This window comes from Penicillium soppii (genome assembly GCF_028829465.1).
Source record: "Penicillium soppii strain IBT 18220 chromosome Unknown utg000001l, whole genome shotgun sequence".
Lineage (NCBI taxonomy): Eukaryota > Fungi > Ascomycota > Eurotiomycetes > Eurotiales > Aspergillaceae > Penicillium > Penicillium soppii.
In genome coordinates this window covers 410,685-437,578 of record NW_026643231.1, presented here as the reverse complement: position 1 = coordinate 437,578, position 26,894 = coordinate 410,685, and the positions used below count along the sequence as shown (strand labels likewise).

Here is a 26,894-nt window from a genome sequence, read left to right as displayed (position 1 = left end):
CTCAGATAGATTCAAGTCGACCACTGAAACTAATGATATTGTTGAGCTTGTTTGCTCAGCTATCAAATGCTCTAGCACTAGAAATCTAGACAAGTACTCCGAAAATGTAAATGAGTCGTAGGGAGGAAATGCAACATGTATCAGATAGGAAATAGTGAAAGAAACATGGACCAAGCAGTGAGGTCGTAATTATTGTGTCCAATAGAAATCAAAAGGGAACATCACCAGTAGGAATGGGGAGCGAATCCAAGCAATCCAAGTAATCGGTCAGAGATAGAGATATAGATATAGACGATGAACAGATCTATCCAGATCAAGAGGGTTCATTCTCTCCGTTCTCCCCATTCTCCTTCTCAGCCTTCGTCTCAAACTCATCCTCATAGTTCGCAATCGAAGCAGAGCTACGCACACGCTGCAGCTGGCTTTCAACGTAGTGGTTAACATGATCCTCATCCTGAGGATCAAGAGTACTACCCCGCCGACTAATAGCCCGACTAGGCCCACGGCTATCCTCCTCATCGTCCATAACCGTCGACGCAGCAGGCGTAGCCTCGCCAGAGTAGAAGTCACTCCGATTACCGATGGAGCGGGTAGTCGACGACCGGCGAGGCGACGGACGACCAGATCCGCGCGGCCGACCAGACCGCGAAAAGATGTCGTCGAAGTAGTGCGATGCCGCAGCGAATGGAGACCGCGGAGTCTGTGGTAGCCGGCAATTGATGCCTGTGTCGTGGATGATCTTGGCGATCAGCCCGGTCCATCCGCACTGATGCGATGTGCCGAGTCCGCGGCCTGTGTCGCCATCGAAGAACTCGTGGAACCAAAGGTTGTCTTTCCAGTGCTCGTCGAAGTCGAGGAGGTCGGAGCCTGCGTTGACGGCGCGTCGGCCTTCGTCGTCCCGCGCGAACAGATGCTGCATTCTGTGCTGGAGCTCTTCTGCGACGTGGCCGAGATGCATGAAGTCACCTGAGCCCTTTGGACACTCGACTTGCAGGGAGTCGCCGTAGAACATGTAGAAGCGCAGGAGGGACTCGACGAGGAGGAAGTTGACGCAGAGCCAAATCGGGCCGCGCCAGTTGCTGTTGCCGCCGAAGAGGGCGGAGTCCGAGTCTCCTGGGACGTAGCCGACTTTGAAGGTCTGACCGTTGACGTCCATGGAGTAGGGGTTTTCTTCGTGATACTTGGACATAGAGCGGATGCCGTGCTTAGAGAGGAATTCGGTTTCGTCGAGCATGCGCTCGAGGATCTTGATTAGGCGGTCTTTGCTGACCAGGGCGAGGAGGAGTCGGTCATCTTTGCCGCGGTGCTTCATGCTGGCGATGTTGCGTTCTGCGACATCGGAGCGGTTCTCGATGAACCAGTCCACTCGGCGCTTGAACGAGGGGAACTTCTTGATCAGCTCTGGCTCCAGAGTGAGGACTGCGTAGAGTGGGATCAGGCCGACAAGGGACCTGATGGGCAGTTGCTGGGTCCACGGGCCACCGTAGGAGATGGCATCGTAGTAGAAGCTGTCCTCCTCGTTCCAGAGTGACTGCACAGTGTCATCTCCGTTACGGAAGGTCATGGCATCGCTGATGAGCAAGAAGTGCTCGAAGAACTTGGATGCAATGTCTTCATAAATGCGACGGTGCTTGGCCAACTCCAGAGCAATGTTCAGCATAGTCAGACAGTAGAAGGCCATCCAACCAGTGCTGTCAGCTTGCTCGAGGACACCGCCGGTGGGCAATGGCTCGGAGCGGTTGAACAGACCGATATTATCAAGTCCCAAAAAGCCACCCTCGAAGACATTCTTGCCGCCAGAGTCCTTGCGGTTCACCCACCAGGTAAAGTTAAGCAACAGCTTCTGGAAGACACGCTCGAGGAAGTCTAGATCCTGTCGTCCGTACATCTTACGCTCGATCTTGAACGTGCGGAACACAGCCCACGCGTGCACGGGAGGGTTCACGTCGCCGAAGTTCCACTCATACGCCGGCAACTGGCCGTTGGGATGCATGTACCACTCACGAGTGAGCAGGTCGAGTTGCTTCTTCGCGAAGTCGGGATCCATCATCGCCAGCGGGATACAGTGGAATGCAGTGTCCCATGCGGCGAAGAAAGGATATTCCCATGAATCGGGCATGGACAAGATGTCGTCAATGTACAAGTGACGCCACTGCTCATTGCGAATGCCCTTTCGGCCCTCTGGGGGAGGGATTTCAGCGGGGTCGCCATTCGCCCATTGGTCCCAGACGAAGTTGTAGTACTGCTTGCACCACATCATTCCGGAGAAGGCCTGACGCTGGATGTTGCGGAGATCCTCGCTCATGGGGAGGGGGTTGAGGTGGTAGTAGAAGTCGTCGGCCTCGGCACGGCGCTGTTCAATCACATCATCTAGGACTTCTTCATCGACGAAGTCTTCCTTCTTGCGGGAGACTCGGAAACGGACGACAGCGCACTCGCCGGGTGGGACTCCCTCGCCGTTGTTGAACGCGTACCACGCAGCAAACTTGGTGCCCTCGTTGTCTGGGTTGATGGCACCCTTTTCTTCCTCGACGATGTGGCGGTGGAAGGCATCCTTCACGTAAGGAGTGCTGTTTTCAGTGTCCCACAGCAACTTGTTGTTACTCTCGTTCTCGGTGAACATCAGCTCGGGCTGGACATCATCCTCACTCGAACCGACGGGAGGAGACGGCGCAAAATGAATATAGCGCTCGCCGATCTTATTATGCTCTGACTTTGCGACTAGGGAACCATCCTTCTTAATAGAAGGCTTTTCCTTGTTCTTCTCGTCGCCCCAGGCCCATGTGTTCCGGAACCAGACATGTGGGACGATGTGTAGATGGGCAGGCTCTGGGCCCCGGTTGTACGCAATGACACGGAAGAGTAGTTCTTCCTCATCGTCAGCTTCCTTGGCAGTCTCGATGTAGATATCCCAATAGCGGTTTTCATCGAAGATACCAGTATCAAGGATCTGGTACTCTTTCTCCAGACGAGTACGCTTGGCATTCTCATCGACGAGGTCTTGATATGGGAACTTCCTCTGAGGGTATTTGTAGAGGAATTTCATGTAAGAATGCTATATTCAGGTAAGCTTAGGACGAAAGCAGGATTGCATGTGAGACGTACCGTAGGAGTATTATCCACATGGAAATGTGCCTCCTTGATACTCTCACCATGGTTACCCTGCGGGTTGGACAGACCGAACAGACGCTCCTTCAGGAAGTCGCTAGATTACTGTTAGTCACAAGGAAAAGAGTTACTGGGGCGAGCAAAAAAGAAGAGTAACTTACTCCTCACCGTTCCAAAAAGCGAAAGCAATATTCTGCAAACCATGTGTATCGGAGACACCGGCAATACCATCTTCACCCCAACGATAGGTTCGCGACCGAGCATCATCGTAAGTCAGATAGCTCCAGGCATCACCATCCGCGCTGTAGTCCTCTCGAACTAAAAAGTTAATTAGCCTCGTATTCGTCAGTGAGACTGTTCAAGCCACTTACCAGTAGCCCATTGTCTCTCAGCAACATAGGGTCCCCAGCGCTATTTGAATTAATATTTGACTCAAGTAGTGAAAATTTGTTACTCTCACCTTCCAGTATTTGGTCTTCTCACGGTCTTCCTTCAGGCGCTTCTCTTCGGCCGTTAGAACTTCTTTTCCGTCGATCAACATGATGTGGGCCCTCAACGGTCACTATCAAGGTAAAACGACAATTGCAGAAGAAAAGCAGCCTAATAATAGACGCAGAGGAAAGAAAGGTGTTATAAGCAGCTATGAGAAAAGTTGAGAGAAAAATCCGGGAAAAGAGGAAAGATAAGTCCTTGGAGGGGTCTACCAGGTACTCCGCAACCTCTCCAGCATTAGCTCCACAGATTGGAGCCCGTGCAAAGGTCGATTTGCACACTTTGCACTACTTTGCGCTACTTGCGCTGTAATCAAGGCTTCTCAGCATAATGACGACAGAGGTGAGAGTGGATTTCTGAATGAGACACTCTGATTGGTTGGGCGATATTGGTCGATTGGTTCGAGACTTGCGCTATCGTTAAGGCCCGGGCCAGCTGTGCAGGGACAACTCATTCGGGACTATAAGCATATATTACATGTGTGTAATAATAGATGGAGTTCTTATATTATAGAACCAAGTATTTTCTGAGAGATACCGGCTTTTTTGATTTTTTTTTGGAATAGACATTTAGAGGATAATCAAGATGAGAGCTCTCTACAGCTTCCAGAGCTTCTACAGTCTTTAATAACTAAATTCTCTTGTGAAAATAATTCCAAGAATAATTCCACCAGTCCGATTTAAACTGATATAACAGCGTAGTGTCAATTGAAGAGAAAAAAAGAAAAAAAAAGACTCGGGGAAATCGCAGTTGTACGCCGTAGCAGTGCAAACGAAAGCCATTAGGAACAAATCCCCGACCATACATAAATACGTATGTAGGGTTCTCGAAGAAAAGTGCCAGAAAAAAAAGAATAAAAGCAAAATCTTCCCTGGTCCTTGAAGTGGCGCGTCTATCAGACGCGACGCGAGTCCCATTTAGATCGACTTCGATTCAAAACCGTTTCAGTCTTTCCAAGGTCAGAACACTGCCAAGACATGGTGATTCTCAGTTGTTGGCCCGCTGCTCAGGCTCGGTGGGTCCTTGGGAAGCTGTCACACAGTCAGACCCTAGAGCAAACAGGCCGGCTATATAAAAATGGCCGGAACAGGGTCAACCCATCAAAAGCGCTCACCCTGTGGTCCCGAACTGCCTTGAATGCTAGCCTTCTGGGATTGAAGGCGTTGTTCTGCCTCGCGGATGCGATTTTGAAGCTCCTCTAGTTCTCGATTCTGGATCATCATCTGTTGTTTCCTTGTATCTGTTAGCGCAATGCGCGATACAATGCTACAGTACGCGACCGAGTCGCGGACTTCCACTCACTTCTGATCGACGGTTTGCGACAAGTTCGCGATGTCGGAGTCAAGCATGAATGCGCTGTCCAGGGCGGATGAGAATGCTTGCGCCATCGTCCTAATATGTCCTTGTTAATATCAGAACCACAATAGGTATCGAAGTAAACGAACGATTGAGGACGCATTTTGGGCTTCCATTCTTGGTCGGACATTTTCAAATATGTTTTCAATCAAAGCGTGGGCCACGTTTGGAACCCCAAGTGTAAGGTGGGGGGATGGTGACCGAGGGCTTATGTGCACCTGGGCAACCTCGATCGAGCGGGGTGTATAGCAAGATGTGTAAAGTGAGGACTCTGAGAACGCTGAGTACTCTGAGGATTACAGAGTTACAGAGTTCAGGAATCTGACTGTTTTGCGGCAAAAGGTTAGGTTCTTATACTTCACACGATTGGGAAGGGGGAATTATGTACCGTATAGAGTATCGCAAGGAAGGCGTAAGTTGAGGTAAAAGGATCTGAAAGTGTCTGGGGAGGTTCAAAGTGAAACCAGAGAGGGGAAAGAAAGGAAAGAGAAGTTGAGAAATTGAGAAATTGAAAGAGCTGATCATCTTAATGCTAAACCCACACTATCGGGAGCAAGGAGATCATTACAGCGTAATACCCCATACACCTACGGCCATTTATCGTCTTTGGCCATGGAAAAAGGGGGTTTAGGGATTCAGGGGCTAAAATTTCATTACATTTACTTACTTTTACATACATATAGTTACATTTGTTTACATCGATTACATTGATACATTCTACATTTGACATATCAAGAAAAAGGGGGCGTCATTTAACTACATACATACACATATGTAGTGTACTGGCATATTCACTATGACCTACATAATCTAGGAACCTTCCGAGTGGAAGACAAATCACCCCTGACAGCGTGGGGTTCGTTCAAAAAAGATTGTTTTATAGGGCGATTCTCGTTATTTACTATGGAGAACTTGGTCACTTAGGGTCACTTGAGGAGTTTAGGGGCTAAAATGTAATTTTGATACTCGAACATGCAGCCAACAATTCTGCATTTGTAAAATATTGTAACCAGGTGATATAGATCATTGAACTTTTTATCAATGGATGTACTTAGGCATATAAAGGCAAATATCTGGAAATGTTACTATCGTACTCTATAAATCCTCAATTTCATGGCTAGGAAATTGCAAATGATATGTAATAGGGCAACAAGGAATTAACCTACTTAGGTGATTGAAAAAAGACCTAGCTTACTCTGTATAAAAAGAAATGTTACTTTCTACACCACTTCCTATAGACATATATAGACATCTATAGTATGTAAACTTGTACATTCTGGCAGATTCCTCCCTGGCAACTGGAGTGGAGTCACATGATCCATACAGTACTGTACGAACAGGACATCATGAACACCCCTTCAAAGGTGACCCCATTCCAAGAACCTCATCAATTTCATCGTTTTAATTGATCGTATCCATCTCTTTGACCTTTTTGTCGACCCTGACGCGTCTTCCTCAGAGTGGCCCGTGGTAGTCGCCGTCCGTTCATTTTTTTTCCTTTCCGAATTTTCTGGGCAATGCGTATTGCGTCTCTAGCCTGTCGCGTACATTTCTAGCTACTCCGTGGACCTCGTCAGTACAGGCTCGCCTACGCAAGAACACCCGTGACCTTCATTGCCGACCACCGTGGCCCCAATCCCCAAAACCCTCTCCCCCAGTGGCCGACCGGACGGGCAATGGGGGATGCCTCCTCTGTCGGCATACACTTCGTTTGAGTCCCTTCTCTTCTTCCAGTCTCTGGCGACTTTGGATTCCCGACCGACAAGCTTTGGGTCGATTTCCACGCTCCTGCGCAACAACCAGCTTGTACGCGACAATGTAGAGTTCGATGCCGATCGGCTCACCCCAGAGGCCCTGGAAGATCTGTATGCGACGTTGATGCGCGATGGCTTCAGTGTGGACAGTGCGACTTTGGCCGATACTCGCCCGACTGCCATATCCAGCCCACCCAATCCGAAGAAGCGCAAAATCTCCAGCCCACGACCAACAGAATTGGCTGATGGATTAGCTCATGCCACGCTCATCCCGGACGTTGTGGCGCATCTCTACGCCAAATACAAAGAGCTGGTAACAAAGGAAATCAGAGAAGATGAGAAGAAATACTCGGAAATCAGGGCGGAACTAGAACGGCTACAGGAGGAGGATGAGAAGGACAGACCTGGTGTAGCCGAAGCTACGCCTTCGAAAGCCCCGAAGGCCGCAAAACCAGTGCCGACCGAACCAACGGGCATTGATGTGAAGAAAGAGACCCCGCGCCAAAACGTACCAGAGCTTACTGGCAAGCCGCTAGAGGCAACTGTTCCTGTGGCCCAGGAGAAGCCAAAATCCGAGCAACGGCTACAGCGCATCGAAGTAAACGTACCCCCTCCACCACAAGATATGCCGAAGGTCAAACCATCTCCATCAGTGGCCCCATCTCCTATTGTTTCTCAAGCACCAACACCACCACCTCAACCTCAAGGCACGCACGGGCAAGGAGCTCAACCGCAGCCGGCACATCCCCCACTTCCAGCGAAAGCGGCCATCCAACCTCTCGCACCCTCAGCTCAGAAAATACCCCCTACGACACCTGCCGCAGCGCGAACTGCGCCATCACATCCCTCACAGATTGCACCCCGGGCTCATCCCATACCACCCCCGTCAAGTGTTGCAGCGAAGACAGGCCCTGTACTACCGGCCTCTCAAAGAACCCCCGCTCAGCCGACCTTCCAACAGTGGCAGCTAGATCCTGCTCCCCATTCGCCATACCCCAACATATCTCCAGGGACGGCCACACCCCAAACAGCACAGGCCACCGCCAAGCGACCTATTCTTCCTCTATCTACCAGCACACCTTTGCCAGGAGCCCAAGTCCAGGCTTCTTTTCCACCCCTCGGCCCAAATACACCCAGTGCCGTTCCTTCCGCAGTGCACACCCCGGTTCCTATTGGCCGACCGCGCTTGTCTCAGACCCCAAGTTCGACATTCCCCTCCTTCTCCGAATCACGCGCCTCTCACCCACGCTTGTCCATTGACACTCAAGGTTCCTCGACGCCATGGAAGAGGACTCCTCGCCTGAGCATCCCGCACTCCCCAACATCACCTCCACGGCCACGTCCGGAAGATGTCAGCCCTATCAGTGAAAGAGGTCAATCACCCATTGACGCGATGGACATGTCACCTCCACCGAGAAAATACTCAGAAGACAAGAAGTCACGACGTGGCCAACCCGACAGCAAAGCCACACCTATTGTTAAAACCGAGAAGCCAGGATCCACGCGGAGGACGCGGGCCGCAAGTTCGGCTTCTTCCCCGAGCCGAGGGCGATCCCTGGCTTCGCGGGATGGTTCAGCTGCGCCCTCGGATGATACACAGCGAGCATCGGGCCGTCGGAGGGGTGGAACTGCTGTCGCTGACGATGAAACTCCTAAAGCACGGTCGAAACGAAAGCGCGGTGCTAGTGAAGCTCTGGAGCTAGAGCCACACCCCGCTGACATCCCCAAATTCGACACGACTCAATATGTCATGGCCACGCGAAACTTCCACCGTACTGCAGCTCCGATTATGAATGATGTTGCAACCCACAAGCTTGCCTCCATCTTCGGTAAACCAATTGGAGAACGCGATGCTCCGGGCTACCACGACCTCATCTACCGTCCACAGGACTTGAAGACTATCAAGTCTGCCATCCACCAGGGAAGCAAAGCAGTTGCTACTGCAGGGGAGTCTTTAAGCACCCCAGGAGATGGAGAATCTCCCGCTCCGGGCGGCTCGTCGTCTAAACACGGCGTGCTAATGCTGCCAAAAACCGAGGATTTTGTTCCCCCTAAAGGCGTGGTGAACTCAGCACAATTGGAGAAGGAATTGATTCGCATGTTTGCCAACGCTATCATGTTCAACCCCATCCCCCAGCGCGGCTTTGGTCCCGCTTTTCCCATGTCTAGTGACCGCGACTCCCGTGAGAGCACTCAAGTCGGCGATGGCGACGAAGGCGGTATCATCCAGGACTCTCTAGAGATGTTTGAGGATGTTCAACAGGCCGTTACTCGGTGGCGCGCTGCTGAGCGCACCGCCGATGAGCTGGCTAATAAGAATGTTCTCTCCTTGCGGCGTGGCAGTGCCAGTGATTTCAACACGGACAGTACCGATGACGTGAAAGGATGAAGCAAACCCCCGCCCTCCAATATTGTATTATGAAACTCTGTATTTGATTAGGATCGGTTGTCTGATTTTTGGGGAATGAAATGCCATGATATCTTTCGCCGGGCCTTCGATAGCCCGGCTGTTATTAATACTCCGTTTCTTGATGCCTGATGTCTACTAGCCAAAATGTGTAGAAATGCCATGTATATCATTGTCATGCCTTCTTCTCCAGAGCCAGTCCTGCTGCCCTGAGTCTATCGATGGGGTATATACTTTCTAGGAGCCGAACGTATCAACCTACGCAATCTGCGGCCTCGTCCGACCAAGCCCGTCCTTCGCATAGAAATCCATCGGATAAACACCATTATTCGCCGTATCCCAATTCTCCTTCACGCCCAGCGCAACAAGCGCCTCGTACGGCGTCAGCAAAGGCCGCGGGAACGCATACCCCCAATCAATACTCAGTCGCGGACACGCAATCTGCACCCAGCACTCGACATCCGCCATCGACGCAAGCTTGCCCGGGAAAATCTCGCTCAGGAGGAGATTAACGACGGGGATGCCGCGCTCGCGGAGATGCTTGTCGATCATCGCCATCGTGTGCGGATTACCCTGTCGACCCAACGATCCGAGGATGATACCCCACTTGCGGGCTGATTTGGCGGTGGCGATTGCGTCTCGCCGGATGGTGTGCATTTCCTCGTGCTCGTAGCTTTCGCGCGTCAGAGTCCGCGAGTACGGATCGTAGCGGTAGGCTGGGATGGAGGGGTTGTGGATCATGGCTGATTCAAGGTGGAAGCGGCCGTCGCCGAGGTAGAGGATGGCGTCGATCTCCGTGTCCGAGAGCTGCGGCGACGTGCAGCCTAGGATCTCGCCTTTGGAGAGCGGGGTTATTTGCGGGATTATGACTTTGAAGCCGGCGCGTTCGAGCACCGGCTTGAGGCCATGCAGGGTGGCGTTGAATTGGATCGTGCCGACTGTTGCGATCGATTGGCCTGCTTTGAAGTTGCGCTCTAGGGTTGCTAATAGGTGGGTTGTGTCGATGCTGATGTCGACGAAGATGTAGAGCGTTTTGATCTTCGTTACGTCGACTGGGATTAAGCAGCTGTGTGCGTAGTGTACGAGAAGGTCGCAGCCTAGGGCTCGTGCTGTGTAGTCGTCGATGCAGCAGGCGCCGTAGGTGACGTCGCCCATGATTAGGGTTTCGATGCCTGTGCAGAATTGCGTGAGGATGTCGGAGATGGTGGTCGCGAAGATCAGGAGGCCTTCGGGGAATTGGAGGGCTACACGCTTAGCGCCTGACGTGCGGATTCGGTGGATTGTCTTGGGGATCTCGAAAGAGTAGTTGCTGGGGAGGAGTTCGATTGCTTCTTTGATCTCGGGGTCGTTCAGAATCTCTGGTGGCACTTGGTTGAGAGTACGAGGGGTGCGTCGGGGTGCGGCTACAAAATTTCAAGGTTAGTACAGACACTTAGACCAAGAAAATGAGCAGCATCTACCTGTTTGGACCGCTGTAGACTCAACATCTTTCTGTCCAGTCGATTCCTTCTGGGCTTGGGCTTCTGCTGTTCGTCGTCCAACGAATCTCTTCTTTGGCTGCCGCATTTGGCTAGCGGCTTGTGAGCCATCTTCAGTTGATGGTACGGGCTGTGACTCCATGATGTCCAATTTGATGTCAGATATATCAAAAATCAAAAGTTGAACTATTCCGCTCATCCCACTTCGGGCTCTTTTTTTCTGCTGAGTCAATAGGTGGGGTGATCACTAGTCCCAAAGAGGCAAAGCGCTCTCCGCATCTCGGCTTCCTACTCTTCCATTCCCCAAGCTCTTTCCTTCCTGTTAGCTGTTCACCATTGAGATTCTTTATTCTTTGGCTATACTTAGGTATAACTTGGCCATTCTCACAAAATGATGGCGGCTCGCCCCAATTTACGTCTTTTCTCCGCCCTGCGTACACCATTTGCTGCACGCCGCTTTGCGACCGAGTCACGGTTAACCTCGGACCATGTCCGCATCGTGGAGGTCGGCCCCAGAGATGGACTGCAAAACGAGAAGAAGGCCATTTCAAAAGAAACAAAGCTCGAATTGATCAGTCGTCTGGCTAAGACAGGTGTCACTACCATCGAAGCCGGCTCTTTTGTTCCCGAAAAATGGGTACCACAGGTAAGTCGCCGATCATGCAACACCGTCTAGGGAGCAGCCAAGGCTGACTATTTGGTTGTGGTAATAGATGGCAAGTACAGCTGAGATCTGTGAGCATCTTCTCACGAGACCTCCGCCTGCACAGTCTACAATTGCATACAACTACTTAGTCCCTAACATCAGAGGGCTGGAGGGCCTGGTCAAGATCATGGAGGAGACGGGCGTACCTGCGGACGCGACGGGGGAGACATCAAAGGCAGCGACAACGACAGAGGTTTCTCTATTTGCGGCTGCGACAGAAGCTTTCTCAAAGGCCAACACCAACTGTACTATTGATGAATCACTGGAGCGCATTAAGCCAATTGTCGCATTAGCAAAGACCAAGAACATTCGCGTGCGCGGATATGTCTCTGTTGCACTTGGCTGTCCCTACGAGGGCCCTGATGTGAACCCCGTCAAGGTTGCCGACATCACCGCCACCCTGCTGGAAATGGGAGCAGATGAAGTCTCGGTGGCGGACACCACGGGTATGGGCACCGCTCCCCGCACCATGGAACTCCTGCAGGCCCTCAAAGCTGCTGGTATTGCCAACACAGACTTGGCATTGCATTTCCACGATACATATGGACAAGCATTGGTGAACACGATCGTTGGATTGGAGCATGGTGTTCGCATCTTCGATAGCAGCGTGGGTGGACTTGGTGGTTGCCCATACTCCAAGGGTGCAACGGGAAATGTGGCGACCGAGGACCTTGTGCACACGATTCACAGCTTGGGAATGCACACTGGAATCAGCTTGGAAGAGATGTCAAAGATTGGGTCGTGGATTAGCAAGGAGTTGGGTCGAGCTAACGAAAGCCGGGCTGGAAAGGCAACACTTGCTCGATTGTTGGAGGAAAAAGCAAAGCTTTGATCAATGTTTCCATAGGTCATTGCCGTGAGCCATTGTATGCTTGTGTTAGTAGGTTCCACGCATATGCTAGATCCACTGTGAACCTCAATGAATGTTTGAATTGTCAGCTCGAGCCATTATGCTATGTACACTGCTGGCGTCACTGTCAAACAAAACAATACACAATACATCCACTTCGATTTGTAGAATTCTCGATTCTTCCAAGAGACACAAATGGCACAAACAACACGAACGCCAACGTATGCAACTTTTTTTGTACAACCCGTTGTTACTTAGAAATCTGTGACACGACCTCCGTAACTCCAATCACCCCTGGAGCCCCAGCGCAGAGGCTCATTTTTCGGTCCACCAACTTCACCAGTCTTCGGGTTCTTCTCGCCCTCAAACTCGGGCTTCAGTCCCTTCGGCGCATCGGGGTGGAGCTCGCCACCACTGCCATCGGCTTGGATTTCTGCCTGCGGGGACTGGTTGACTTGGGGTGTGCTGAATGCACCGGTTGAACGCTTCTGGAGCTGCTCGAAGATCTCCTGTTCTTCCTTCGGGAGGCGAGGAGGAGCCGGGGAATCGGAGAATGGCATGGGCTTGTCATCGCTCTGGCGCAAGGCGCGCCCTGTGGAAAATGGCCGGATGGCGCTGCGGGATGCAGTAGCCGAGAGAATTGATCGGCGAATGAGAGAGAATGTCATTTTGTATGAGGGGATTGATGCAGTGAGTCAATCGAAGAGTGAGTCGCACGCGTTACACGGGGAACCGTTCGACTCCACTGTGACTAAGATTCGCCGGGCCCGATATCGCCTTTTTTATTTCTCCCCGGTATCTCGCTGATCCGATCAGACGGTATTCTGTTAATTTTTTTTTTTCGTGTGCTGAATTAGCAATTCGTTTATACCCCTCCAATTCCGTCATGTCTGCTATTCGTCTGGCCGCGCGCCGTCTCCCCCGTGCATCAAAATTTGTCCCTGCATTTGACTCACCGGTGCAGCGCCGATTGGCATCTACTTCCAATGCCCCTCAAAATGTGAAGGATCAGGCCAAGGTATGTGTGGTGAATATGGCTAGTACCAATCCGAGCCACAAGCTAACAATTGCATAGAAGGAGGCAACTTTGCCTAACCCTGACCCTTCGCCCGACTCTCTCACAAGTTCCTTTATCAATGAGCGGGCTCCATTCATGGTTTCGACCTATGTTCGCCCTGCTCCCATGATGATGAAGGGACAAGGCTGCTATCTGTGGGACATGGAGAACCGTCGTTACCTGGACTTGACTGCTGGAATTGCGGTTAACTCTCTTGGTCACTGTGATCCAGAGATCGCAAAGATCATTGCGGAGCAGGTGCGCTGCCCTTGTATATATTATGTGAACACTTGCTAATTTGGATATCCGATGTACAGGCTGAAACCCTTCTCCACGCCTCTAACCTATACCACAACCCTTGGACCGGCGCCCTGAGCAAGCTCTTGATTGAGTTGACCAAGAAGTCCGGTGCTATGCGCGATGCCTCGCAGGTTTTCGTCTGCAACTCCGGGACCGAGGCCAACGAGGCCGCCATCAAGTTCGCTCGCAAGGTTGGCCGCACCCTGAACCCTTCGGGTGAGAAGCACGAGTTCGTCTCCTTCAACAACTCCTTTCACGGCCGCACCATGGGCGCCCTCTCGGCCACTCCCAATCCCAAGTACCAAACTCCCTTCTCGCCCATGATTCCCGGATTCAAGTACGGAGACTACAATCAGATTGAGCAGCTTCAGACCCTCATCACAGATAAGACATGTGGTGTCATTGTCGAGCCCATCCAGGGCGAGGGAGGTGTCAACATCGCCACTCCTGAATTCCTTGCTGCTCTCCGCAAGCGATGTGACGAGACCGGCGCCGTTCTGATTTTCGACGAGATCCAGTGCGGTCTCTCCCGTACCGGCACCTTCTGGGCCCACGCCCACCCCTCGCTCGCACCAGCGTCCGGCGAGGCTGCTCACCCCGATATCTTGACCACCGCCAAGGCTCTGGGTAACGGTATCCCCATCGGTGCCACTATTGTCTCTGAAAAGTCTGTCGGTCAACACATTAAGACTGGCGACCACGGTACCACCTTCGGCGGTAACCCGCTCGCTTGCCGTGTGGCTCACCACATTGTCGAGCGTCTCGCTGAGCCGGAACTCCAGCAGTCCGTCAAGGATAAGTCTGCCATTTTCGTTTCTGGATTCGAGGCCCTGCAGAAGAAGTTTCCCCATGTTCTGTCTGAGATCCGTGGTCGCGGTCTGATCTTGGGTCTTCAGCTCGCACCGGAGTACACTGCCAAGGCCGGTGATATTATCACCGCCGCCCGTGAGCGTGGCATGCTCATCATCACTGCTGGTGATGGCTGTATTCGTTTCGTCCCTGCATTGACTATTACCGATGACCAGATTCAAACCGGTCTACGTATTCTAGAGCAGGCTATTGATTCAGTTGTGGCTAAGTCATGAGTGATTTCATATTATTACGACTTTTGATATACCTTTTGTGAATTTGTCAGCATGTTTGTCTTTTTTCGGGTTTATATAGAAGTTAGATCGTTAAAGATAAAAGGAAACATGTCGCGTGAACTGTGGAGCCAAGTGTCAGCCACACGCGTAGAGACGGAAGCGGTGGATCTCAAAAGATAAGGAGTCGTCACTCGTCACTCTTGACCCCGTATTTCCTGCTTTGTTTTGCACTCTCCCCTGTTTCAGATCTGGAATTAGATTAAAAGCCATGGACCTCGATTAATCAAATTTCCATCTGTAGTTTTGATCCCAAACACAACCGATGCCTCACCCAGCGTCCGACGAGGATGCACTCTCCCCAGAGCGACCATCTTTCTGGACCCGATTCAGCACCCGTTTCAACGGTGCATTTAGCGGTGCAGACCCTCGTGTCTGTGTCGCTTTTTGGCTTTTTGGTGCGCAGCTTTCGACCCTTCATAGGCCCTGCTAACACGCCACAGGCCTCATCAACAATGTACTATATGTGATCATCCTCTCCGCAGCAGTAGATCTAGTCGGCCCAGATGTGCCCAAAGGCGTCGTGCTCCTCGCCGATGTGATCCCGTCGTTCGCGACGAAGCTCGTCGCACCGTACTTCATCCACCTGGTCCCGTATTGGATGCGTATTATCATTTTCGTCTTCCTCTCCGCGGTCGGTATGCTGGTCGTGGCGATGAGCCCGGGTTATACAGATGGGGGATCCATATCCTCCAAGCTCGCGGGTATCGTTCTTGCTAGCTTTTCTAGTGGTGGTGGTGAATTAAGCTTCGTGGGTCTCACGCATTTTTATGGGCCGTTTAGTCTGGCTGCTTGGGGGAGTGGGACTGGTGCTGCTGGGTTGATTGGAGCTGGTGCTTATGCTCTGGCGACTTCGGCGCTGGGGCTCTCTGTCCATATCACTTTGTTGGTTTCTGCTTGTCTGCCGGTTGTGATGGTGCTGAGCTTCTTCGTTGTGCTTCCCAAGTCGCCTTTGAGAACTGCTGAATCAGGTTCTGATAGATACCGCGTCATTGAAGGCGGAGAGAATATTGAAGAAGATGAGATGGATGGTGGTCGTGATGAACACGAGGGACTTTTGGGATTGTCGCACGGTTCCACCAGTGTGCAGAAGTCCATGCACGTCACCCAGGACGCACCTTGGAAAGACCAGGCTCTCTCAAATCTACGCCGCGTGAAGACGCTTTTCTTCCCATTGTGAGTTATTGTCCATGTTAACCCGTTCTACCAGAGCTGACAGCTCACTAGCATGGTTCCTATGCTACTCGTCTACATTGCCGAGTACGTTATCAACCAAGGAGTTGCTCCAACACTGCTATTTCCCCTGCGCGAGTCGCCCTTCGAGCACTTCCGCTCGTTCTACCCCACCTACAATGCCATCTACCAGATCGGCGTGTTCATCTCCCGCTCCTCGACCCCATTCTACCGCATCCACCATCTGTATCTTCCATCGCTTCTGCAGGTACTCAATCTAGTGATACTCACGCTCCACGCAATGTTTGACTTCATCCCGAGTGTCTGGCTTGTGTTCATCATTGTTTTCTGGGAGGGGCTTCTTGGGGGCGTGGTATATGTCAACACCTTTGCTGAGATTGCCGATCGTGTGCCGAAAGAAGACCGTGAGTTTTCACTCGGAGCTACCACTGTCAGTGACTCGGGCGGCATCTGCATTGCAGGCTTTCTCAGTATGGGGTGGGAGGTCTGGTTATGCAACTGGCAAGTTGGACATGGACGGGACTTTTGCCGACAGAAAACATAGATGTATATTTCATGAGAATATACAAGCATATACGATCACCAGCATAAGTATAAACAGGAGAATGTAGAAGATCAATATGTACGTAATTATGCGTGGATATCCCCAAGGTTGTGTTGGAGAGTCTCGTGATCAGCTAGCTCACTATCACATGCGATTCTCACATGTGATCCGGCGATCACCAATGACGACTCTTTTGTTTCTCATTGACTGTTCAGGTCTAAGCGATGTGGCTGGGCCTAATGAATCCTACGTTGACATGGAATCAACCTTCATGCATTCTTATCTTGGGTTCCTATAGATTACAGGAGCCGGCGAGACTCATACCTTAGAGAAATGATAGGTATGCAACTCCCTCCACTTGCCGAGAACTAAACTAATGAATAGCCAGACCACGTCTTGGGGAGACCTTCGACCCGCTTCCGCAAGATCCAAGTATTTGCAGTAGTCTCCTTCTGGTCGGTTTATTTACTGAAGTCCGTTGCGAATTCAACCTACTACACTCACAAAGGGAGATCGCTGAACATGGAACAGAGCAGATAAACATGGCCCACCATTCATCCGAAAACTCTCGTCTCGACTCACGGGCAAGTTGACAACATGGCAGACCACAGTCATCATATTCCTGTGGCTCTACCTCAGCCGAAACTTCGCCAAGATCGTCGGTCTCGAATGCCCAGAGCCATTAGCAAACATGTATTCGCGGTCCTTCTTTCGAGCGACATGGATCACAACCGGGCTAGATGCTGGATTCTGGACTGCGATGAACATAAAACCAAAATGGCTCCGGGATATCGCGTCGCTGGTCTTCACAGTCTACTATTTGATCGCTGCCGAACAAGCCGATGAGAAAGTCCGTCGAGTCCGGGCTACTCTCACGCTGGAGCATCTGCGTGTGTCTTGGAACAAAGCTACAAGCCCGTACTTGTGGAATTTGGCAAGATTACTACGCCCCCGGATGACGGGTTATCCAGCTCGGGCCATCAGAATACCTCGTCCGGCACAGTCTGTCTACACTGAGCCTGTGAATGCGTGGTTGTACTTTGACGGTCCGCTCAGTGAGCTGAGACGGCAGACACTCGTTGTTTTGGATGTTCCTGGCGGCGGATTTGTGGCCATGAGTCCCAGGAATTCAGAGGACAAACTTCTTTCCTGGGCCGGTCGACTCAAGGTTCCCATCATCAGCGTCGATTACAGAAAAGCACCGGAATATGCTTATCCATATGCGTTGCATGAATGCTATGATGTTTACCATAGTATTGTTGCTACGAATGGACGTTGCATGGGCCTTGAGGGGAAGGTTCAACCTCGTATTATGGTTACTGGCGAGAGTGCTGGTGGAAACCTAGCTGTTGGAATGACTTTAATGATCTTGCAGTCTTCTATGTCCCAGGGATGGCGTGGCGAGGATGTCCTCCCGGCGCCGGACGGTCTTGTGCTAGGATATCCCGCCTTGAACATGAGAGTTGAAAGCTGGATGAGCGATGAACAGATGTCTTTAATCCAAGATAAAAGTTCTCGACAAACCAATCGCAGCGTCCTCCAGCGAAAGCAGGATCAATACCGCAAGCTCACACCCTTCACATCTCCCGGTCACTCAGTCGAGGATTTGACTGCGTTATCACCCCCAGAGAAGGCAAACAATAAAGAGCCCAATGTAGCCACCGAGGCAGCCAAGTCATTGGAAAAGAAAATCAGGAAGAACAAAGAGCTGGGCTCAACGTCTCCCCCTAAAGCGGAAGACGATGTCCAGCCGATCAAGACTAGACTCGCCGTCTCGTCCATGATCACATATGTCCATGATCGCATTCTCACACCCGAGATGACACGTGCAATGATTATCCTATATATCGGACCCCACCATCGTCCTGATTTCAACACGGATTTTCTCCTATCCCCTGTCCTGGCTCCGGATGCCCTACTCGCCCGTTTCCCAAAGACATACATCATGACCGGAGAGCGAGACCCTCTCGTCGACGATACAGTAATCTTCGCAGGCAGGATTCGTCAAGCAAAACTGCACCAGTTCCGTGAGCGCCAGGACCTAGGATTAGAGAGATCCACGCGCCCCTTCAACGAGAAGAACTACGTTGAGATCTCCCTGATTCCAGGCGTGTCCCATGGATTCATGCAAATGGCCGGCTTTTTCCCGGACGCATGGAAATATATCCACCGCAGCGCCGAGTGGCTGGATACTATGTTTCAAGGGATTAAGACAGACAACTTCATGGCTGATTCAGTGGGCGACGAGGCACCACATATATCTCTGAAATGGTCTGGATCTGCAAATCATGAAGACACCTCTCCAATGGCAGGGCGCAATCATCATCGAACCCTGACGGGCGAATCATCCGCCGATGATGACAAGCCTCTGGAAATGAGTATGAGCAAGGTCAACTTAAATGGCAGCGAGGGGGCATTGAAGCCCGAACACCGCACGCGCCGAAGAAGATCACGTTCGTCCTTTGCTTCCTCGCAGTTTAAGGGCTTCACGTCGCTAGGAGACGACGGCAAGGCCAAGGATGATTTCATGGCCAAGCTCCAATACTTGGAGAGAGCGGGCCGTGGGGATCCGTTTGATGATGATGAGACGAATAGTGCACCGGTAAGTCCGGGTGCGGTTCGTCCTCGCGGTCGCAGTATTGCTTCTTTGGATAGTGAAGAGGATATCTTGGATCGGAGGATGAATGGGCTTGCTGGTGGGTTGATGGGAATCGGGGAAGGAGCTCAGACTCCCGGTCTGTGAGGAAGTGATACAGATATGATGATCTACGATATATGAGCCATGCTATGCTTAGAGATTTACGCAATATGTGCAAATCCTAGAAATATTGGTCTTCAATGGAAATCAGCACAATTCTTGACAAAGAAGGAGTCATGTAATAGGATCAAGTCATATAGAGCCAAAGTTCCATTGAAACTCACTATCCTGAGATGCTGATTTTATGCTAATATAGAACCAATATCCCATGAAATATTCGAGATGACACAATAGAGATCCATGGCCATTACCCTTTTCCATTGAAGCAGCTACATTATCCACTTCCGTCTTGTGACCTATCCAGAGCGAGGGTGGCCTCAAGCCGTGCCCACATAGACGGAGAACCGTGTTGGTACTACTGTCACCGAGGGCATGCAGATGAGGCTGTGTCGTGTGAAATCTCAACTTATATCTTGCAATGAAAAACAAATCAGCTTTGTGCCAACCTTAAGTATTTGAAGAACATATCAAATGCCTGAGTGAGTCTTAAACATAAAAGATTTCGGCGCAATTGGCTCGGTGTTGTTCGCTTGGGCCGCTGCTGTCTATAAATCTTGATGGGTAAACTTGGGCCCATGAAGCGGGGGATCTAAGTGAAATGGAATGATGCTTCATAATTTTGAATCCAGACAGGGTCTCCGTTATCGAAACATAATTGATTTGGGCTGTAACAATGAGTTTAATTCGACCTGAATACATGGATTATGAAATAAAAAAAACACTAAGATCCATACAACTATGGAATGATCTTAGAGAAAAGGCTAGTAAATTCATATTAATACAATCATGCTTCCCTTTCATCCAATAATACAAATCTCATCTTTAAACAGGAGAACTTCAAGAGAAACCTTTCTAGTCTGAAGAGAGGCTCTACCTATAGCTGAGGAGGCATAGCAGATAGATATACATAAATGTAGATATGTAGTCCAAGAGAGCAAAGGCAAACGCTGCATTACGTTAAACAAATTTGATGAGATTCACTGTCAGTGTCAGAATATAGTTGTATAGATCTTAGGACTTTGTAGTGGTAATTGGACCCTTGAAGTCAGATCTAGACTCGCACAATTATGCCCGCAAAATAAAATCCTGTCATTCTACAGAATAAATAGACACCTGATAAATCCACCAATCCAGCCCTATTAGACCGAAGAGGAATGAGCTATATCATTTTCGTTCAATTTCACCTGTCAAGTGTCTGCGAGCGCGGCAAAGTGATTAGCTATGATCCACTTTTGGTTTATATAGATGAAACCGACTCCACTCATGATCTGTGGAAAGGTGAGTCTATCGAAAGATCAACATGATATCGCTAGTCGCGTCGATCTGTCTTAGATAAGGTTTGTAGAACTTCTCACATGAAATGAATCACTGAGTAACTATACACTGCAGGGTTGAATTGGCCCGTTTGTGCGAAGACTATCTTGGTGTTGCTTTCCAACCCTTTGGAACGTGTCAGGGTCCATGGATGTTCCAAAGTGTTTAGGTGGAAGATTTGAGAAGACCTCGAGACCCACTTTTTATTGATTCAACTTGAATCAGAACCTGAGTGGTTGATTTATTTGAGAGGTGATATGGAGCAAGGGGGGATGAGAACCATCAGCTATGCAATATTATGATGGATCGACTATGATCGCCCAGATTCAAGACAGATCGAGGAAGATGCAAACTTGATCGTACATATTTCGACGCAAGCAAAAGCCCTACTCTACCTAGGCAAGTTATTTGAATCTCTTCATACCCCTGGACTTTTCTACAACAGCTGCTTTTACTATTTCCTTATCTGTGGAGTACTGAGCCAAATAACCATTTGTTACAATTCCCGAAAACGAAGAGCCTTTGCATCATGCATATCCTGTCACTTGCTTCTCTCCTCCTCACCGTCACCAGGTCCGCAAATGCCATCGTCGGTGGCACAGAGGCAACCGAGGACCAGGGTCCTTTTGTTGTCGGATTGTCGAGAACCAGTATCTTTTGCGGTGGGACTTTGACTAGCCCGAGACACGTGCTTACCGCAGCATGTTGCGTTGAGGGTAAACCAACGACAAGTCTGAAAGTCTGACTTGATTCACTTCGGCATGCCAGTGGTGAAACCATGATTGTTCTGTCTTCTATTGATCTCCACCCGACTACAATGCTACCTCACTCGAAAAAAATCTTGCATTGGTCACCTTGACCGAATCCTACACCAGTTACGCCAGCACAACTGCCAGCAAACAACAACACGCTTGAGAAGAACACCGCAGTTCAGCTTTTCGGCTAGGGACCGACTTCTGATAGAGCCAATTCCATTACAAGCACACTGCGAACTACATGGGTGAGAACTGCAAGTCTTCAACCTTGCCAATCGAATTATAAGGGCATTTTTCCTGTTACAGATGATGAAATCTGTGTTGGAGTTAACGACGGTGGCAAGGGAGCTTGTGCCTGTGGGGTCGATCAAGGAGGCCCGGTGGCGGATAAAACCGGTACATTGGTCGGGGTTATCTCCCACGGTAAAGGATGTGCCCAGGCGGGCTACCCTAAAATTGATATTCGGGTCGGTGCTTACCTTGATTGGATTAACTCCAAGCTGGCCTAGATTATCTGTGCAATTGTGCAAGCATATATACGGCTGATTGGATATCAGAAGGGAAATGTAATACACGAAAAGCTCTCCTATTTCTGGTTGATGAAAATGAATGAGACGACTTAGAAAGTTTGGATTTATATATGTCGGTGAATTTCCAGAAGGGTATCCACTATGTACCTAGGTGTTCATCGCTTATTAGTTATGTTTAGATCCCTGCAAACTGCTAGAACCAGGGATAACAAAATACAGAGTGTTTCGCACATTTATATTGGCCAGGTCAGAATAGCATCCGACTATATACATGGAACCGAATAGGTGCACGTAACTTGATTGGTCGAGACCCTACCCCGCATTTTAGATTGGCGCATGATAAGAGAGATAAGCATATTCCACTCAAGATTGTTCTCTCTTTTATGTCTGCACATTGAAATTAGCTATGTCACCAGGACAAGAAGTGGTCCAGGGGACCAAACGCAAACGGGGGGAGAGGAGGCGGGCTTCATTGGCGTAAGTGCATTTCACTGATCGGCGTCTCGCCGACACTGACGAGACGACAGGTGCGAAACATGCAGAAAACAGAAAGAGAAGTGTGAAGGTGGACAGCCGTGCTGGAGATGTCAGCGATTAGGCCGGCCATGTCACTTTCAAGGTCAACCGATTCTAAGGGCAATGACGCCTCCTTCTTCCACCCCCGTCGCCTCCGTTTCGAGAGATAAGCAACGAATACAGAGCCTGGAACAAATTGCACGGCACTTTCTTGGAAATGTGCCTTTGGATGAAGAAAATATTGGTCGAATTGCAGACAAATTGCAAAGTCCGACGACAAACACCCAGCCGGAGGCTGCCTTGGATATCAACGAGTCTTTCGATGTTCATTTTGTCTCCAATAATGTTGCGCATTACTCGGGGGAATTCTCGCATTGGAATTTCTCCAAAAAGTTGCGTCGCAAGATGAGCTGCCAAATCAACCAGCTTGACGCGCCGGTTAGTGATCTCAACTCATTTCTCATTTCATGTTTCTGACAATGTGCGATAAGGTCAAGGAATACTGGCGACCGACTCAACTTCAATCATCACCACAAATTATCGCCGATTCAATGGAGCAGCTCCCACCGAGACCTATCGCCGATTTCCTGATCACTATGTTTTTCAAATATGTTGAGATTAACTCTTTTTATATGGAGCGCAGATGGATCCAGCAGAAGGTAGACCTTTGCTATAGCTCCACCACGACGTACACAGCTAGTGATTTCCCTTGGGTATGCTCGGTTTTCGTTGTTCTGGCGATTGGGACCCAAGTCGCACATATGGAAGACGAAGCTTCAAAGCCCGATGCAGACACCACTGACGAACTCAACTTGTGCTCCGAAGACTCAGTCGGGTTGATCTTCTATCACGTGGCATGCAAGCTCATTCCAGATGTCCTCCTCGTTGCTTCACATGAAAGCGTACAGGTGTTCTTGCTTCTTGCGACATACTCACTTCCTGTTTCCACGGGGGGCCTCGCATACACCTACTATGGACTTGCTATGAAGATGGCAATCCAGAATGGCATGCATCGCAAGTATGCCGGAGGAGAGTGTGATTCAAGGACTATTGAAACGAGGAACCGCTTGTTTTGGACGGCATATACTGTTGAGAAGTAAGCTACTCACTATTCTCCCTTTCTGCGGCTGCGCCTAACATGTTTTAGGTATGTCAGTATAATGCATGGGCGCCCCATCTCGATCGCACGATCAGAAATCAACGCCGATAAGCCAACAGATTGCCCCACGTTTGAGTCTCCAAGATTTGCCAATATGATGGCATTCCATACTCTGATTTCTTATTTGGGAGAGGTTTCCGAAGCACTGTGAGTGATTATAGCTGGCAGCGGTGTGATGGACAATGAGCTAATACTGAAAAGTGCACAATTTAAGAGATGTCCTAAGAGGCTTTTCTCAGAATACTCAGAGCGACTTTTACGTCTCAGAACTAGTATCAAGGGGTGGTGGGACACTTTACCAGCCACCGAAGAATGCCGTGATCTATGCTCTCAATGCCCACTCTTTCGGCAAAACTCACATTTGAGACTATGCTATCTCTTGATATATGTCTACATGGGCCGCCCATTCATATTTATCAACGATAAAAAGGGATCCGGGAGTGACAACACATCTACTGCCGATCTTGATTCTGGCCAATCTCGTCGTTCAGTTCTCGTGGACGATTGCGTGGCAAGCGCCTTGGACATTCTAAATACTCTTCAATCCCTATCAGACCACGTCGGTCTATGTCGCGGTTCCTACAACGAATTCGGTGCTTGTCGAGCGGCTTTACTTGTCATTCTAGCAGAAAGTCTCAATTCCGGCAAATCACAGAGACTTCAAGATGGCTTACATCGTGGAATGGCTCTCATTCGTCAAATGGTTGGAGGAAGTTCCTCTGAATCTGAGATCTCATACATTGAATCTATCGAAGGAGCTATCAATCAACTTTTAGCCACCCCTGTTGATGAGGCCGCTCCTCAGCCAGATTATGGACAGAGTCCAACCTCTGCCTATTCGAAATTTAAGGACTGGACCCAGTCAATAAAGAAAGACAGGTCTACGAGTGGTAATTTGGAGCTCGCGTCTTTTAGTCCCTTGTCACACCTCACGACTGGAACAGACGGTTTTACGAACCCCCAGTTGAATGATATGCCAGGCTTTTTTGATCCTGAATGGTCCAATGGTGATCTCGACTTTGATACTAATATTCTTTCACTATTGTCCAAATAATTTGATAATGTTCAATTCGGCCAAGCGCGTGAGCTACAGTTTTTGCTTCCCTATCTTTTATCCAAGCACCATGTACTGAATACGTTTGATCCATGTCTTTGCTTCGTTTTTCTCTGGTTTCTGATCCGAGCTCTCGGTAGCAATGGCGTTCACAAGATCCTGCTCATCGAAGGCTCTCGCAGGGCCAAAATCCATGTCAATCGGGTTGACAATTTTGGTTTTGTAATACCACTGCGATAGTTAGATGTGTGTACCATCTTATCATGGACTAGGAGTCTCACCTTATATACAAAGTAATCAAAGAAGAACAGAGGAGCGGCCAAGTATGAAGAAAAGAAGCTCTTCACCGAGCCCTTCTCTCCGAAAGGCCAACAAGCCAAGTAAAATTCACAACCGAAGACAAACAGTACGATAAGAAGCCCGAAGTATTGGACCCATGGAGTAAGAAGGCCTTTGAAAGGAAGCGTGCTAAGATCTTTGCCTTGTGCTCGGAGACCTTGCCGGAAGCGAAGATGAGCGATATAAATTGAGGCCCATTGGAAAAGTGTCGCGATAGCCACCTGGAGAGAAGTTTTAGCATCGCGAATAACTCTTCATCCTATTTGAAATCCTTACCAACGCGGAAAACCAACCGTAGACCAACGTGCCTACACTGTTGGTGTTTAGGTAGCAAAGCCCACCACCGAGCCCCAAACTAATAACCAGCGACACCCAAGGACGACCTTGCGAGTCTTTCTTTCCGAAAAATGGATGGATAATCTGCAGATCTGATAGCGCTGTGAGACTTCGACTGGCGATATAGGCACTGGTGATCCCACAACTAATCACGCTAAGAAAGATAAAACCGTTGATCGCATGAGCGAGACCGTATACATCTGCTCGCTTAATGGCGATGACGAAGGGACTTCCCATAGTTCCGCTTGCATTCACAAGATCTGTATCGTTGGATGGTACGCACATTCCAACCAGCCAGATGTTAACCACGAAGAATGTGAACATTCTCCAGAAGATTGGTCGGACTGTCTTTTTGATAGTCTGTCGGGGATCTTTGGCCTCACCGGCGATCACAGCAATATGTTCACCTAAAAATGCAATCAGTAGGGTTTCATGAGGTTCTCGCGAGATCACATACCACCACCGAAACTGAAGGCCGCTTGCACGAATGCCTTTGCGATGCCTTTGATTCCGTTGTTAAAGGCTCCGGGATTCTTCCAGTATGTGAACTCGATAGGGCCGTTTGTTGCAGGGATCCCTCCGGAAGTCATGATGAACATGAAGAAAATCATCAACACCACGGCAAGACACTTGACGAACGACATATAATACTCGATATAGCCATAGACTCGAACGTGGAACATGTTCGCGAAAGCTATGACAACAAGGAACATAGTGATGTATGCTGCCAGTGGTATCACGTCGGTTTCTGGCCAGTACTTGAGGACGGATATAGCTGCTGTTATCTCTGCTGGAATAATCATTACCCACTTGTTTAGTTGTCAGTTTAGGAGTTCATTTTATGATAGATGATGGCATACCGCAAACCAAAAGTTGACACCAATTGCAAAGCCGAATGCTGGGTCGACGTATTCGGCGCACTGTCGTATAAATCCACCATGGATAGGCTTGTATGTAGTCATCTCGCCGATTGATGAATACTGAGCATACACAATCATGCTTTGGAGGGCAATTCAGTTCCGTGTATAAAGCGACTTGGGATGTTATGTCTTACGCAGTGATGGTATAGGTGATGGCCGTGCCAGCAGGACCCGCTGCTCATAGTCAGCGACAATCTCATCTAAGGTTGGAGGGAATATGATGTTCTTACTTACCATAATGTAGGGCTTGTCCAGTACCTACCCAAAGTCCTGTCCCAATACCCGCTCCAAAGGTCATCATCATAATTTGGCGCCTCGTCAAGGAACGATGGTATCCAGCATCATCGCCCACTGAGAGAATGGTAATGCTGCCATTTTTTTCAGTTCCTGCAGTAGCTGTTCGCTCAATATCGTTTGCGTCACATCTTTTAAGATCTGCATCGTGTTTCGAAATTTCCATCGGAGGTTCGTTCATACTGTTGGCAATCGGTGGCTTCAATTGCTTACAATCGAGACCTTACCATCCCTACATATACCTCTCAATGCTTCTATACTCAATTCATATCTCAATTGTCTATCTAGTATCTGGTTCAAGCTCCCGGTGGGATCGTGGACTTCCCACCGGCACTGGACATAACCGGAGCGGGGTATACATCTGGGCATTGATAGAATGATTCATAGAGATAAGTTAAAAGAACAACAAATGAGCGACTCATTGTTTCTATTCATCTGATCTTTTCCCTATATCTTCTTTATCACCTTATCCTAAGATAACATTTGAAGTAACATTTGAAGTTGATCGGTCTCCGAGGCACACATTTGATT

At 49.6% G+C, this 26,894-nt stretch overlaps 11 protein-coding genes across 11 annotated transcripts; 6 read left to right on the top strand and 5 right to left on the bottom strand.

Annotated features, from left to right (window-relative positions):
* Nucleotides 1-313: 313 nt before the first annotated feature.
* N7529_000151 (uncharacterized protein) lies at nucleotides 314-3,649 on the bottom strand (the record flags this gene model as incomplete). Its single annotated transcript, XM_057235682.1, has 5 exons — nucleotides 314-3,055; nucleotides 3,106-3,205; nucleotides 3,270-3,426; nucleotides 3,480-3,519; nucleotides 3,569-3,649. 5 exons carry the CDS (start codon nucleotides 3,647-3,649, stop codon nucleotides 314-316), a joined length of 3,120 nt encoding a protein of 1,039 aa, XP_057102485.1.
* A 938-nt stretch (nucleotides 3,650-4,587) lies between these two features.
* Nucleotides 4,588-5,086, bottom strand: N7529_000150 (uncharacterized protein; the record flags this gene model as incomplete). Its single annotated transcript, XM_057235681.1, has 4 exons — nucleotides 4,588-4,631; nucleotides 4,715-4,833; nucleotides 4,903-4,992; nucleotides 5,046-5,086. 4 exons carry the CDS (start codon nucleotides 5,084-5,086, stop codon nucleotides 4,588-4,590), a joined length of 294 nt encoding a protein of 97 aa, XP_057102484.1.
* A 1,553-nt stretch (nucleotides 5,087-6,639) lies between these two features.
* N7529_000149 (uncharacterized protein) lies at nucleotides 6,640-9,099 on the top strand (the record flags this gene model as incomplete). Its single annotated transcript, XM_057235680.1, has 1 exon — nucleotides 6,640-9,099. One exon carries the CDS (start codon nucleotides 6,640-6,642, stop codon nucleotides 9,097-9,099), a length of 2,460 nt encoding a protein of 819 aa, XP_057102483.1.
* Nucleotides 9,100-9,375: 276 nt separating this feature from the next.
* On the bottom strand, nucleotides 9,376-10,737 carry dph1 (2-(3-amino-3-carboxypropyl)histidine synthase; the record flags this gene model as incomplete). Its single annotated transcript, XM_057235679.1, has 2 exons — nucleotides 9,376-10,520; nucleotides 10,578-10,737. The coding sequence occupies 2 exons, from the start codon at nucleotides 10,735-10,737 to the stop codon at nucleotides 9,376-9,378; spliced, it is 1,305 nt and encodes a 434-aa protein (XP_057102482.1).
* A 249-nt stretch (nucleotides 10,738-10,986) lies between these two features.
* Nucleotides 10,987-12,133, top strand: N7529_000147 (hydroxymethylglutaryl-CoA lyase; the record flags this gene model as incomplete). The annotated part of the gene is made up of 2 exons (XM_057235678.1): nucleotides 10,987-11,241; nucleotides 11,309-12,133. 2 exons carry the CDS (start codon nucleotides 10,987-10,989, stop codon nucleotides 12,131-12,133), a joined length of 1,080 nt encoding a protein of 359 aa, XP_057102481.1.
* Nucleotides 12,134-12,405: 272 nt separating this feature from the next.
* Nucleotides 12,406-12,819, bottom strand: N7529_000146 (succinate dehydrogenase assembly factor 4; the record flags this gene model as incomplete). The annotated part of the gene is made up of 1 exon (XM_057235677.1): nucleotides 12,406-12,819. The coding sequence occupies one exon, from the start codon at nucleotides 12,817-12,819 to the stop codon at nucleotides 12,406-12,408; it is 414 nt and encodes a 137-aa protein (XP_057102480.1).
* Nucleotides 12,820-13,037: 218 nt separating this feature from the next.
* Nucleotides 13,038-14,593, top strand: N7529_000145 (acetylornithine transaminase; the record flags this gene model as incomplete). The annotated part of the gene is made up of 3 exons (XM_057235676.1): nucleotides 13,038-13,169; nucleotides 13,227-13,466; nucleotides 13,526-14,593. The coding sequence occupies 3 exons, from the start codon at nucleotides 13,038-13,040 to the stop codon at nucleotides 14,591-14,593; spliced, it is 1,440 nt and encodes a 479-aa protein (XP_057102479.1).
* A 322-nt stretch (nucleotides 14,594-14,915) lies between these two features.
* N7529_000144 (uncharacterized protein) lies at nucleotides 14,916-19,131 on the top strand (the record flags this gene model as incomplete). The annotated part of the gene is made up of 5 exons (XM_057235675.1): nucleotides 14,916-15,048; nucleotides 15,094-15,826; nucleotides 15,878-16,248; nucleotides 16,777-16,861; nucleotides 16,920-19,131. The coding sequence occupies 5 exons, from the start codon at nucleotides 14,916-14,918 to the stop codon at nucleotides 19,129-19,131; spliced, it is 3,534 nt and encodes a 1,177-aa protein (XP_057102478.1).
* A 1,858-nt stretch (nucleotides 19,132-20,989) lies between these two features.
* Nucleotides 20,990-21,205, top strand: N7529_000143 (uncharacterized protein; the record flags this gene model as incomplete). Its single annotated transcript, XM_057235674.1, has 1 exon — nucleotides 20,990-21,205. One exon carries the CDS (start codon nucleotides 20,990-20,992, stop codon nucleotides 21,203-21,205), a length of 216 nt encoding a protein of 71 aa, XP_057102477.1.
* Nucleotides 21,206-22,151: 946 nt separating this feature from the next.
* On the top strand, nucleotides 22,152-24,474 carry N7529_000142 (uncharacterized protein; the record flags this gene model as incomplete). The annotated part of the gene is made up of 5 exons (XM_057235673.1): nucleotides 22,152-22,222; nucleotides 22,273-22,699; nucleotides 22,753-23,357; nucleotides 23,409-23,567; nucleotides 23,622-24,474. 5 exons carry the CDS (start codon nucleotides 22,152-22,154, stop codon nucleotides 24,472-24,474), a joined length of 2,115 nt encoding a protein of 704 aa, XP_057102476.1.
* Nucleotides 24,475-24,531: 57 nt separating this feature from the next.
* N7529_000141 (uncharacterized protein) lies at nucleotides 24,532-26,544 on the bottom strand (the record flags this gene model as incomplete). Its single annotated transcript, XM_057235672.1, has 7 exons — nucleotides 24,532-24,705; nucleotides 24,756-25,034; nucleotides 25,090-25,556; nucleotides 25,607-25,958; nucleotides 26,010-26,148; nucleotides 26,204-26,243; nucleotides 26,304-26,544. The coding sequence occupies 7 exons, from the start codon at nucleotides 26,542-26,544 to the stop codon at nucleotides 24,532-24,534; spliced, it is 1,692 nt and encodes a 563-aa protein (XP_057102475.1).
* Between the last annotated feature and the right edge of the window lie 350 nt (nucleotides 26,545-26,894).